The sequence below is a fragment of the Cnephaeus nilssonii genome, assembly GCF_951640355.1.
Source record: "Cnephaeus nilssonii genome assembly, chromosome: 4".
Taxonomy (NCBI): domain Eukaryota; kingdom Metazoa; phylum Chordata; class Mammalia; order Chiroptera; family Vespertilionidae; genus Cnephaeus; species Cnephaeus nilssonii.
The window spans coordinates 76,636,534-76,650,349 of NC_137075.1; the positions used below are offsets into that span (position 1 = coordinate 76,636,534).

The 13,816-nt window shown below is 45.3% G+C and overlaps 1 protein-coding gene across 1 annotated transcript; it reads left to right on the forward strand.

Annotated features, from left to right (window-relative positions):
- Nucleotides 1-10,651: 10,651 nt before the first annotated feature.
- Nucleotides 10,652-12,388, forward strand: SIX6 (SIX homeobox 6; the record flags this gene model as incomplete). The annotated part of the gene is made up of 2 exons (XM_079769829.1): nucleotides 10,652-11,223; nucleotides 12,220-12,388. The coding sequence occupies 2 exons, from the start codon at nucleotides 10,652-10,654 to the stop codon at nucleotides 12,386-12,388; spliced, it is 741 nt and encodes a 246-aa protein (XP_079625955.1).
- Between the last annotated feature and the right edge of the window lie 1,428 nt (nucleotides 12,389-13,816).

Sequence of the window (13,816 nt, forward strand, 5' to 3'; positions counted from 1 at the left end):
CTTTCTCTGGAGTCTATGGCATTTACGTAGTATTTAAGTATATAAATACTGGGGTTATAAAGATGAAGAAAGTCCTTGCTCTCAAAAACTTCTCCATTTGACTGTTGACACAGATATTGATGATTATGAATACTATAATAAAGATATACATATGTGATTGGGATGATAGTTTGGGGATATTAAATCAATGACCTCAATGACCTGTAGTTCTAAGTCAGTCAGCAACTCTGTTATCAGTCAGGGTCCCATGGGGCAGGAAACAAAATCACCCCAGATGATTCAAATGATAAAACTTTAGTGAAGAGACTACAGAGGTATGGGCAGAGGACAAAGTATATAGTGTTTCACTCCAGAAGTAAATGTCTAGAAGCCTAGATTCTAGTAATGAGTTTCTGTACAATACTCCACAAGACCTCATGGGGGCCAATCCATACTATAAAACCATTCATTCCACAGCAGAGACCAGAAAGGATCCAAAGGACACCAAATGTATCCAAAACCCCATCTACCTTATGAAGTCACATTTGCCCCATCTCCATAAAAAAATACAGTTTAGAGAGGCAGAGGAAAGCAGATTTAGCATTTATCTGAGAAAGACTAAATTATCTAAAAGAAACTTTTAAACTGGCAGTAACTAAGATAACTCTCAGAAGTTTAAAGTTGTCCCCCTCATACTCCACTGCTTCTGGTATCCAGCGAGGTAGAAACTCACAAAAAAGGTTAGAGCGAAATAAAGGCTCAGGATGTTCAAGAGTTCCCCCTCAGACAATAGAATTTCTTTTTCTTAACAAGAACCAATAATACTATGCATTTAGCTCCCACAGGACTCTGATCTCAGGGATGGACTTGGCCATCAATCTGCATCTAATGCTCTATCCTTCATTTAATAACCTCCTACCATTGACCAATGACCTGGCCAATCAAAGCACTCCATCTCTGGAACCAGTTTTTTCTTAAACAGTATGTGTTGAATGGTAAAAGTAAAAAAATAAGATTTAAAAAAAGAAAAAAAAAAGTCTCTCTGAACTCCAAAAACCTTGTAAAGCTTGAGCAGTTGATAATTATCTTTCGCACCATATGGAAAAACTAGCCTTACAATGAAGGCAACACAAATAAAAGCAGAAGCAAGATATGGAGGAGTCAACTATCTTTGCACTTTCAGTTCTTTAAGCCAATAGATTACATTTTTGTTCAAGATAGTGTAAGTTGGGTTTATGTCACCTGCACTTATAAAGTTCTTTTAAATGCACAAAAGTAGAGATGATGAAATTTTGTGTCGTTATACATACTATTTGAAAATTTATTTGTATCAAATTTCCAAGCATCAAAGTCAATTAAATTTTCATCAATTGATCATAATCATGCCATGCTTTAGTTTGTTTTATATTTGAGCCATGATTTCTTGCACAAATTTTGTTCTTCCTAGAGTTTCTAATTATACTTTTTCTCCCTATCTACAGAAAAAATCATATATATTCTTCACCATATCATCAAATCCTTCAGGCTCATTACTAATTGAATGCTCTGGCATAACTTCTAAGCCCAGAGTAAGCACAAACACTCCACTTTGAGTGACCTTTACCTTCCCAGGCTAATCACTCAATTTCACTAAAGATTATTTCTTAGGCTGCAGTCTGGGTGCATTCATGGGAGTGGGGGGAAGGGTTAGAAGAGCCAATTATCATGCCCTACTTTACACAATTCTTCAAGCTCTAACCTCATTTTCTGCTCCTCTTCCCCTTCCAATTATCCATATCTACCAACTCAGGGGGAGTCAATGGAAAAACTTCCTCATTCGTTTTAAACGATAGTAAATGTTAACTATTGTGCCACACTGTAATACAATGATGCCTTCAAAATCTATGGAATTGTATAGGACTTAAGACCTTTACAATAAACCATAATGCTTTTTCAGTTATCCTATCTGCTTTTCCAACATGAGGAAAACTAGAAAATTTTATTGAAAGATACAAAAGGACATTTGAATAAATGAGAACCATCCCATGTACCTGAATGGGAACATTCGAGATATAATTTATCCCAAATTAACTATTTATGTAATACACGTTGTTGGAGGAGGTCGTCAAAAGGACATGACCTCCAGTTGACCTACAAGCTAGACCCTGGCAACCAGAGGCTCCTCAGCCCCTCCCCTGTCCTTAGAATGTGTGCTCTGCCTATCATTCCCACAGTGGGAGCCATTTTCAAGGACATAGCCTTGAAAGAGTAAGTTGTGAGGCCATCTGACTAAATACTAGACTGAATCCAGTTAAGGCCTCTATATGCATAACTTTTAAGATGTGACAAGACAGTTGTGAAGATCTACTTGCTTTACAGCTCCCCAAGACAAGTCTTTTTTTTTTTTAATATATTTTATTGATTTTTTACAGAGAGGAAGAGGGGGGGGATAGAGAGAAACATCGATCAGCTGCCTCCTGCACACCCTCCACTGGGGATGTGCCCGCAACCAAGGTACATGCCCTTGACCGGAATCGAACCTGGGACCCTTGAGTCCGTGGGCCGACGCTCTATCCACTGAGCCAAACCGGTTTCGGCCCAAGACAAGTCTTGTAATTATGTTCCCTCAGCTTATTAAACCAACTGCCTATTAACCTGGAGTCCTCTGCCTCTTTCTTAGGTCTCTCCTTGCCTTCTGGGCACAGGGGCCAGTTTGCAAACTGATAATGTGTGCGCCAGCCAGGAGACTGAAGAAATGGGCCTTGAAAAAGAGGCATCAGTGGGGAAAATCCCTAGTTGGCCATGAACCTCGTTTTTGTTGTTGTTTTCATTAATCCTCACCTGAGGATATTCCTTCCATTGCTCTTCAGAGAAAATGGAAGGGAGGGAGGGAGGAGGAGAGAGAGAGAGAGAAACACTGATGTGAGAGAGATACCTTGACTAGTTGCCTTCCACATGTGCCCTGACTGGAGGTGGGGAGTGAACCCACAACCCAGGCATGTGCCCCTGAGTGGGAATCAAATACACGACCCTAGTGCTGATGCTCTAACCACTGAGCACACCATCCAGGGTGGCCATCGACCTCTTTGTGGGAAAGAATGGCCGGTATGTCAGATGTGTTTGGACCACCTCATGAATCTGATGAAAAACTAGAATCAATTTAAATAAACATCAATAGGGACTTGCTAAATAAGTTATAGTATGTACACTATGGAACACAATACAGCCATTCAAAATAATGTGTAATTATTAGCAGGAAAATGTTCACAAAATGTTATGACAATAAAAGGTTATAAAACAGTATGAATAATACAACAGTATTTCTGTCAAAAGGGAAAAAATATGTACCTGCATGTAGAAAAAATGGTCTATAATGACATGCACCAAGCAATAGTGATTATCTCAGTCTTGTGGCCTTCAAAACTGTCAGAGAACTGTTGTTTTAAAATAGCCAGTGTGTGATAATTTGTTACAGCAACTACAGGAAACTGATACACTGAACATTTGGGGAATTTCAAGTAAACTATCCTTGCTGTTTTTACTATTTTATCTGCTTCCATAAAGTTCAGTTTGAGAAGCATCACTGCCCTAAAACATCATTCTAGAGACACTATACCCTTCTTCTTTGATAAACACTCCCATCCCCCATCTGCTTTCAGGAGTAAGCACTCACTTTGTCTTGGTCTACCTCTGGACGTTTTAACAAGGCTTAGTTTAGTGAGGAGATATTTGGCAATGGAGCGTGGGAAGCAGAAGGAAAGAGTCACGGAATCAGAGCAAACAGAAAAGGAAAGGGAAAAAATAAATACAAATTATTATAATACAGAGAACTACCAATCATTGGGAAATATGAACTTTCAGAGTCCATGAAAAGGACTGATAAGAATAAAAAGGCAGACAAGGAGAAGGGAGGTGAGAAAGGTAGAAAGAAAATTTAACTAAATGAAGGATAAAAATAAAAAAATCAGTTCAGCCCAAATTTTAATAGCTATAATGACAAATTCTCTTATATTAGTTTAAGAAATAGTAGAGGAAGTAATTAACAGTTAAAATACAAAACAGAATTCCATAGTTTGAAGAAGCTGAGAAAAAAATCTGCTGTTAAAGGAAACATGCACATATTTCTCTGTCTCTTATTTATTTCTAAATCTACTCCCACTGTCTGTCTACATAATTCCCTGCCAGAGCTTTGCAGCTGGTCCCCACTGGGGCTTAAGCAGACTCCTCTCTGTGTTTCCATTTAAAAATCTTTATTTCAATAGGTGGGCCTAGAGCATCTGCACTTCCAAAATTACCACACAACTGATCCAAAATGATTGAAACAAAATTGGTTTCAAAAATTGCCCTTAAGCTGAAAAGAAGATGAAGGCTAACATTTCAGACCTAAAGAAACATTTATCACAATTCTGTGGTCTGTAATAGACTTCTGTAGTTGTAATAGAAATGTTGACAGCTTGTTAATTATAGAAATGCTAGTGAGCATCACTGTTATTCTTTTGAAAGACCTGACAAAAGAGTTTGGAGGTGGGTGGGTTTTTATTTGCGGGGGCGGGGGGTGGAGTGTTTGTGTGTGTGTGTGTGTGTTTACTTAAACCAAGCCTTACAGCACCTCAAGTCCAATCTCTCCTCCACAAGAGGCTGGATTCAGTTCCATTTTCCTGTGATGACTCAGAAAAAGGTGTTCAGTAAACCTAGATGTCAACATTTCTACCCCCCAAATAAGACAACTGAAGTCTCAGAGCCACATTTGAGATTCAAGAATTTTTTAGGGTTTACAAGGGTATACTACTTGGCAAGACTCAGAATAGTTTAAATATCTCTGAGATCTATGAACTAGAGTGCTCCAAACTCTGAAAGTCACAAGAACAGAAAACAGCATCGGACCTTACACATATTCATGTGTGATTCAAATCCTCTGCCCTCAAACTCAGCTGGAATTATACCATCTTCCTTGGGTAGGAAAAGCAAGGTATCTAATGGACAGAGGTTTGAATCTGTGTTTTAAATCTCTCTACCACTAACTAGTTATATAATATGAGTAATCATTTAACCTCTTTGGTCTTCATATTTTATTCATTTGTAAAATGAAGAGGGCCTGACCAATAGCCTTCAACCATTGTCGTCTGTCTCAGCAAATACTCAAAAATCATAGATCGTAACATAATAGAAACACTTTCCCCAGAGATATTTTTAAATTTTTAAGTATTCAGTCATTATAAGTATTTATAGCAAATTTTAAGAAACAAAATTATAGTAGGTTCTTAGGAACAAATTTTATCGGTGTGGCATAGACCTAAGGTGAAATTAAAAGGGCACTGATTCCTTTGAAAGTGCTTCAACACCAGAATAAACAGAATTTTAGCAAGTGTTAGTAATGTCTGTCTTTGTTGATTATTGGGAATCCTTTAAAGCAGGATCTTAACAGTGTTTTGTTGTGAGAGCTGTCCTATTCATTGTAAGATGTTTAGCAGCATCTTTGGCCTCCACCTATTAGATGCCAGTTGTGACAGCCAAAAATGTCTTCAGACATTGCCAAATGTCCCTTGGAAGGGGGTGTAAAATTGCCCTCTGATGAGATTCGCTGCTTTGAAGGGTAAGATGCCATGTAAATGTATTTTTTCTAATGCAATTTTTAAAGTAGTTTATGCTAACCATATGGATCAACTCAGAGAACATAAGGTATTTATTGGAGGCTAATGCCTCTATTTGATTTTACAGTACTTAGAAGGGAATTATTACTACACATATAACACATCATTAATACTTATATATGATATGCATATAGTTTAATGTGATAATGTTTGGCTCATCCCAGAGGACATAAATAAACTTATAGTTTTTACTTCATTGAATTTTAAAGTTTCTATGTGTATTTTAGAAAGATACTTTGATCGTAGATTTGAAAATGGTAAAAAAATAACCTGCTGGTGGAAAAAAATAAAGTTCAAGCAGAGAACTATGAATTAATCATTCTTTCAGTCATTCAACTAATGTTTCATTATAAAGTTAAGTGACACACTGGTTACATTTTTTAACATTAATCCTTCACACAAGAACCCACTGATTGATACATATCCCTAAACAAGCTCTGTGAAAATTTAGACTTACCCCACAGAAGCAGGGGAGAGAAAAGTGAATTCAAGACCATAGTTTAAACAAGAAGTATGACTTGCAATACACTCTTTGGCTTAAATACAAATTCTCATCAAATGTCTAGGAACAACCACAAACAAGAGGTCAAATCAGAGTTGCATAGTCAGCCTAACATTTAAAAAAATTAATGCTAATTAATAGTTACTTTCAAATGGTACATTTCCCCACATTTAAACTTATGAAAATTTCCCTCTGCTTAACATAAGCAATTTTGCATCATTTTAAAAATAGCTGGTGAACAGTTTTGCAAATAACAAAAATATCCTAATCTTTTAAAATTAGATCAATATTTTAATTTTAAAACATTTTTTTTTGTCCGTTAATTTTATGGTGCCATTCTACAAAACATTCCCCAGTGGTGTTTGTTCTCAGAAGTACACAATAAAGAGGCATCTCTCTTCTTCATTACAAGGTGCATACTGGCAGGGGAAGAATGCATGAAATAGAGCAGTCTACCTTGGGAGCTTATTAGGATAGTTAGCACCCTAAAACGAGGATATTGAATTAATTCCATAATCTGAAGCTCAAGACCATCAAATACATAAACAAATATACCTATATTTATGCATATGATATCTTCTGAAATCAGAATCCTAAATTCATTAGTAAATACTTGAGAGTGTGAAATTTTAATACTATAATTCTAAAGACAGTAATTTTATTTTTCTAGACCTTTTTTTAACATTATTCTCACTCACTGGCAACATACAGCTTTGAGGGGGGGGAACTCAAGATTTCTCCCCCCAAAATAAAAATGGACATACACAGAAGGCTGGGCTCTCACTGTCCTTCCAGCCTGTGACTGACTCTCACAGGCAGCACAGATGTCTTTATCAAGGAATTCAGATATCTTCAATTGCTACATTCTTAAAAATCCCTGAAGACAAAATTGTGTAGGAAATAAAACAAAGACATCATTTATATCACAGGCGTTTGATTTAGGAAGAGTCCAATAAAAAGTAAGACAAGCGCCAAGAGCCAACAAGACAAGAGATTGGAGATGATGTATTGACCTCTATTCGGCAGAGTATAACCAGGACTCCACGGGTCCCTCTGCTCTTGAGAGCAAAATCAGAAGGGGCAAAATGAGGTGCAAGAATTAAGTCCCAGACCGAACTCTGAAGATCTCTAGTAATAACCTCACAACTCCCTGGAGGCCTTTTGCCCTGGCTGCCTCCATAGTTAACAGTTAGACAGACATAGAATCAGCCCCGGGGGCAATGTCTCCTCTCTCTCTCTCTCTCTCTCTCTCTCTCTCTCTCTCTCTCTCTCTCTCTCTCCATATTTTTCCCATAAAGTAAAACTGAGTCTGCAGAAAGCAGAACAGACGTCTATGGATTCCCAGTGAGAATCGAATATTTGACCAACACTCCCAAACCCACGAGCTGCAAACAGCAGCAGACCGTTACCGAGCTGCACCCACAGGCCCGAGCCCAGGGGCTGCCCGGCACTTCCTAGATTTCCTGGTCAAGCGCAAAAGAAAACCGGGGTGGGGGCGGGGGACAGCGAGTCGGGCGCAAAGTTCCAAAACTGGTAAAAATCTAGCCTGAAGTGAAATTAAGAAAAGCCAGCCCGAAGGTCCAGCTTTTGCCTGGCAAACCCGAGAGAAGTGCATTTTAAAGGGGGGTGTGGGTCACTGCCTTCGCCACAGTAAGATTATTTCTAAGGAACCCACCGGAGTTTGTCTCCTTTCCAGGGATGGGGAAGCCCCACGTATTTCCTCCGTTTGTCCTTTTCCCCCTAAGGAAGCTGATGAACGCATACATGATCCCAATGTGCGGGGGGGGGGGCAGTTTATTTCCTTTGAGTTAACAAAATTAAGCCAAGTCCCCCTGCAATGGTGAAGATAGAATTTCCTGGAGCCTCCAGACACTTCTCAGACCCCATCCGCCCCGCGCCCAGGCGCCGCGTCGGGTGGGACTGGGACGTGGTGGGACGTGGGCTCAAGCCTTCCGTGGTGGCTCCAGCGCAGCCAGTCCTCGCTTTGGGTCCCAGTCGTCCGAGAGCCCCAGACACGCGGAAGCCAACGCGTCCTCTAATTCACTGTTTGCATAACTCTTGACCAAGAAGTGGGATAAATATTCCCATTTCCTGGTTATGGCACGCAGACTCGGAACGTTCACACGACTTGCTCACAAAGACTAAGGGTCAGAAGCCAGTTTTCCCCGAATTCGGAATTCGCCGCTTTCAATTGGCGCAGAAAAGGGGGGTACAGAAGGCTCGGTCCCCTGGGGCACCGCAACTTATCACCTCCAGCTGCAGCTGCTCCGGGCGCTGGGCCTGTAAGGTCCCGAGACACCCCCGGCGGCTTCCGCGCACGGATGGGAAGCGACTCTGCTGGGAAAGACCTCCCGAGAGACCGGAGGAACTTAGGTGAACTGGAGCAGGGGGATGCCTTCCATCCTCGGCCAGAAGTGCCACGCACGCGGCCCTCCGTGGTCTCCCTTCACCGTGGCCGGGCCCCTGAGGCCCGCGCTGTGCTCTGCACCGTGGGCCCTCGTGCGTGACGTGTCTCGCGACAAGTTGTCCTTCCTGCGGATTTGGGAGTCACCCTAAGCTAGAAAAGGTCTGTGCTTTTGTCATTACCCTCATCTCTCTCTTTATTTTTGCCCCTGCCCTGTCGCATTTCAAGAAAATGAGCTCTTAGAAAAGAAAGCCTCTCTGTTGGCAATCTCACAGAAATGATGGAAATGGTTGCAGGGCGTTTTTCTTCCCCTCTGCTGTTTTTTTGCGAGTGAACTGTGAAGATCTGTGAAAATAATATCAGGGTTTTCCGTCAGAACGAGCTTTGCCCTGCACTCAGGCGTAGCATGATCTGACCCGACACCTCCAACCATCTGTGCTATCTATCCGCCTTCTGATTTCCCGGAGCTGTACGGCCGCGTACAGATTGTACTTGATACTAAAGAAAAGGCAGCCCGGGCCCAGTCCAGTTCCGGGAGAACCTTCCTCGTTGATTCCTTTCTTGGGATGGGCCTTCCAAAGGGGGGTTTCCTTGGACGCCCCCTCCCAATCATTTTCTTCAAACTAAATAACCCCCCGTGAAAGGCCCAGGTGAGACGGGTTGCTTTTTACCTAGGCCCCAGAACACGGTAGGATGCAAACGTCAGTTGGAAATCAATAAAAGTTACGAATCCAACCCGCGGGCCTGAAGGCAGAGCGGCCAAGAAGGCCCTTCTCTGCGGGCGGGGTCAGTGCTCAGCAGCTTAGTAAGCGCTTTCTGCCCTCCCCCCTCCCACCCCCGCCCCTGCAAACCATTGTTGTGCCACTCCTCCCCCCCCCCCCCATTTTACTTCTACTGAATTACTTTTGCGCTAAAAAGGCCAAGGTTAGAGTTTCTATCCCCAGCTTAAGAGTTAAATGTTCCAACACAGACTAGGGGAAAAACTAGCCTTCAAGAAAAAGCAAATCAATATTTAAAAAAAAATCTTTGAAATAAGCTTTTAAGTTGCTGTCCTGACCTACCAATGACTTCTCACTCTAGATGTGGCTATGCTGCACATTTATTCAAGTCCATTACACTGGGGGGTGGGGGGGGTGGGGGGGAGGGCTGAAAGGTATAAACTTTTGGAGGGTGCGATGCCCCTTTTCTTACGAGTGTTTGACTTCGTGGTCAGCACCTGGCTCTGAACGATTTCAGGAGGCTTTTGAAGGTGGTGGTGGGGTACAGAGTCCACGCTGACCTCCTACAGATCCCGGGTCCGTTCCTTCTGCTTCAGACCGGCTTCCCTCTGGGCTGCTTTGGCAGACAGAAAGGGAGGAAAGGCATGCGGGGATGGGTGCTGGGAAGGAATGAGGGGATCCGCTTTCCCGCCCTTCCCGTTCCTGCGCTCCCCGCACTGTTTGCCTTTTGGCTACAACTAAATGACGGATCCTTGGAGGGTTTCAATTTGGCCAGTCCTCTTTGTCCTCTGGAGACCTCTTGACCCAGGCAAAGCATCGCCCCAAAGTGGATTCCTGTAGCTTCGCTGCCTCTTGGGGGCGGAGGTGGGAGTTGTGGGGGGAGGGCGGGGGACAGAAGAACAAGGCTAGGAAGCGGGGGGGGCCGGTTGAAACGCTGCTGCTCTCGACTCTTTTTCCGCCCAGCTACTCGCAAGTCTTTTCCCTCCTCGGGCTTCTGCAAAATACTGCGGAAAAGTCCACGGGCGGACAGTGGGCGCTGTCGAGAGCGGGGAGGTGCTGAAATGGCCTAGACGCCCTGGTTGCGGTCTTGATTGGCAGAGCCGGCCAGTGACTGACAGGGGGTCTCCATGGCGCCCGTGCTGCCAATCCGCCCACCCGAGTAGAGAAGCCTGCTCGCCCGCCTGCTCGGCCCTAACGGAGCGAAGCTGGACCTGAGCCGCGGAGCCCGCGCCTCCTCCCATCCCTCCCGCTCGCTTGCTCCCCGCAGTTGCGCCGCCGCCGCCGCCGCCCCAGCAGTCAGTCCGGCTGCCCCGAGCTGGTTCCCCGAGAAGAGCCTGGCGCACCCGGCGGGCCAGTGGGCATCTGCCGCGCGTCCCGTTCCCGGCTCGGCACCCCCGCTGCCGCCGGCGCCGCCTCGATGTTCCAGCTGCCCATCCTGAATTTCAGCCCCCAGCAAGTGGCGGGGGTATGCGAGACTCTGGAGGAGAGCGGCGACGTGGAGCGCCTGGGTCGCTTCCTCTGGTCGCTGCCCGTGGCCCCTGCGGCCTGCGAGGCCCTCAACAAGAATGAATCGGTGCTGCGAGCTCGAGCCATCGTGGCTTTCCACGGCGGCAACTACCGCGAGCTCTACCACATCCTGGAGAACCACAAGTTCACCAAGGAGTCGCACGCCAAGCTGCAGGCGCTGTGGCTCGAAGCACATTACCAGGAGGCCGAGAAGCTGCGCGGACGGCCCCTGGGGCCGGTGGACAAGTACCGCGTGAGGAAGAAGTTCCCACTGCCGCGCACCATCTGGGACGGCGAACAGAAAACGCACTGCTTCAAGGAGCGCACGCGGCACCTGCTGCGGGAGTGGTACCTGCAGGACCCGTACCCCAACCCCAGCAAAAAGCGTGAGCTCGCCCAGGCGACCGGACTGACCCCTACGCAGGTGGGCAACTGGTTCAAAAACCGCCGACAAAGGGACCGGGCAGCTGCGGCAAAGAACAGGTCAGTACCTGGAGCCTCCCCGCCTTGCACTCACCGGGGAAGGGGGCGGGCGACGGCCCTGGGCGCCGTTACCTCGGTCCCCGCGACTTGGATGCCGCAGGGTTGCGAGCGCGGTCTGCGCCTTGGGTTTTGAGACCCTGCGTTCTGGGATTCTGGGCAGGGGTTCCGTCCGGGCGCTTGGTTCTACACAGTCGCCTTCTGGGAGCCTGGGGAGTCGATCCAGCAGCTGGTTCCAGTCACCAAATGCAGGCTGCACTGGGGGGAGGAAAGAAGTTAAAATCCCAGAAACAATGAGGGACCGCAAGGCCCAAAGCTAATTCTTGTCAGCTGCGGCCCAAGCTCTTATTATTAAGGAAAGCCTGGCTTATTAGCAGTGCGGCCGTTTATTGGCCTCTTTAGAGCCCGGATGCATCCTTCTCTGATGCTATGAAAACAGTTTTCCGTGAACTTCTGCTTCTAAGAAGTGGGAAGTGGAGCTCTTCCCAGGCGTGGGCAGCCCACTCTCAAAACAGCAAATTAGTGGGCTATGGCTTTTTTTATTTTCCAGCGTATGGCCCTCAATCAGCCGAGCATTTTGGCCAAAAACACTGCCTCTTCCCCCAGGCCCAGATGCTCCCTGCAACTCCCAGGCAGCCCTTTTTGCCCTTAGCTTTGGGCCAACCAGGCCTTGGAGGCACAGACACACCCTGCCCCAGAGCCTACTCCGCCCTTGTCACCCACACTTCATTTATCCTGATAGAATTGTAAATCTCTCAAAGGTGGCCAACAACCGGGAATGAGCCGGGGAGCCCAGCATTGGAAGCCTGGGGAGACTGGGAGTAGAAGGGGCTCTGAAGAAGGGTGGGGCAACTGCGGGGCTCTGCAGAGGTGGCTGAGGACTCCTGCCCAACCCCTGTGGCCTCATCTTGCTCGCTTTAACGCCCGGGTTCTGTGGGAGAGCCGTTGACCAGGGGGCAATGGGAAATATATTAAGTGTGTTCCATTCCTTCCCCGTAGACTCCAGCAGCAAGTCCTGTCTCAGGGCTCCGGGCGGGTGCTAAGAGCCGAGGAAGAGGGCACTACCGAGGTGCTGGGAACCACAGCCAGCCCAGCCGCCAGCCTATCCAGCAAGGCAGCCACTTCAGCCATCTCCATCACGTCAAGCGACAGCGAGTGCGACATCTAGGCTGCCCACACAGCAGGCTCAGAAACAGAACCCTGTGTATAAAAAGACAGACAAAAATGAAGGCGGGAGGGAAGAGGAGAGACCCACCAAACAAATGCAGCGCGTTGGAAGCCAGGTGGCCAGGGACGCTGGATGAGGTGCCTGCGAGAGGGTTGGCATGTCTGCCCAGTGGCCAGCCGGCTCCACTGGCACCCTCCGGCCATTGTTACAGGGGCCCACGGTGAGGCCCGACCAGCGCTATGTTCTCTTTGCTTTGCTTTTTCCCAAGGAGAGTGCTGCGAAGATGCCTCTGGAACCTGAACTGCACACTGAGCGCCTGCCCCAATCTCTGAATCTCCCGTGGGTATTTCAAGTCGAAAGGACGCTATATGTATAACTTTTGCTTTAAAGTTTTTTAAACAAAACATATATATGCTGTTTACTTATTTAAGAGACTGGTATGGTAGGTTTCCCTGTATCTTGGAAACTTGCTGTTTCTAAAGGTGCAGGGTTCTGTATGAGGAAGTCAAACAATAAAAATCTGGTGAGCAACCTTTCCTAATTAAGGGAGCTACTCTCGGATTCCTTAAAAAAAATCCTTTTTTGGGGGGAGGGGTTAAATGGGGGGGGAAGGAGACATGTAATACTTTAAACAATAAAAAAAAATCCTTATCTTCATCAGGCAGGCGAGGACTCTAGTGCAAATGGTACCCTTTGCCTTTTCTGATGTCTCCTGGTATATTTTATGCTAAGTCCATAACCACCTTCCAAGTCAAATTGCGTGTATGTATGTATGCACATACATGTGCATGATATATTTAAACCTAGAAATTGGCAAGTGATCATCCCCTATAAGGCAACTCCCCACATCCCCAGCACAGGTAACTATGGCTTATCCACCTGACACTCCCTTTTATTAAGTGTCAACGGCTTTCAAGAACAATTTAGAAAGCCAAGTTCTAGGGCTTAATAGTGAATCCTATTTGATAAAAATGTAAGATTAATCTGACAGTCTCTGCAGTGAGAAAGACTTTCCATCTCCTCTGAGTCCCCCTCCCATACAAAAGCAGAAGGTACTCACGATCATGCTAGAGTGAGCATATACTCCATTTAGGATTTAACTCATTAAATGTAGACAAAAGGAGATAGGAGAGGTTGTAATAACTAGACTAGCATCTTCTTGCCGCAGAAGCAGGTTTTAATCAAATGCATTATTTTCAACAAAAGGAATATACTGCGATGCGGGAAGAATGTAATCATGTCACATATTGAGGTGAAATAGAAAGCCTCAGTTAAATCTTGACTTCTATATTAAAGATGAAAGAAATCACCAAGAGCTTCATTGTCCTGAAATGGCTTCAATTAAAAATATAAATATTCTTAGTATTTAATTTGCCCTCCCTAAGTGTGCAGGCACATGCAGGCACTCACACACACACACACACACAT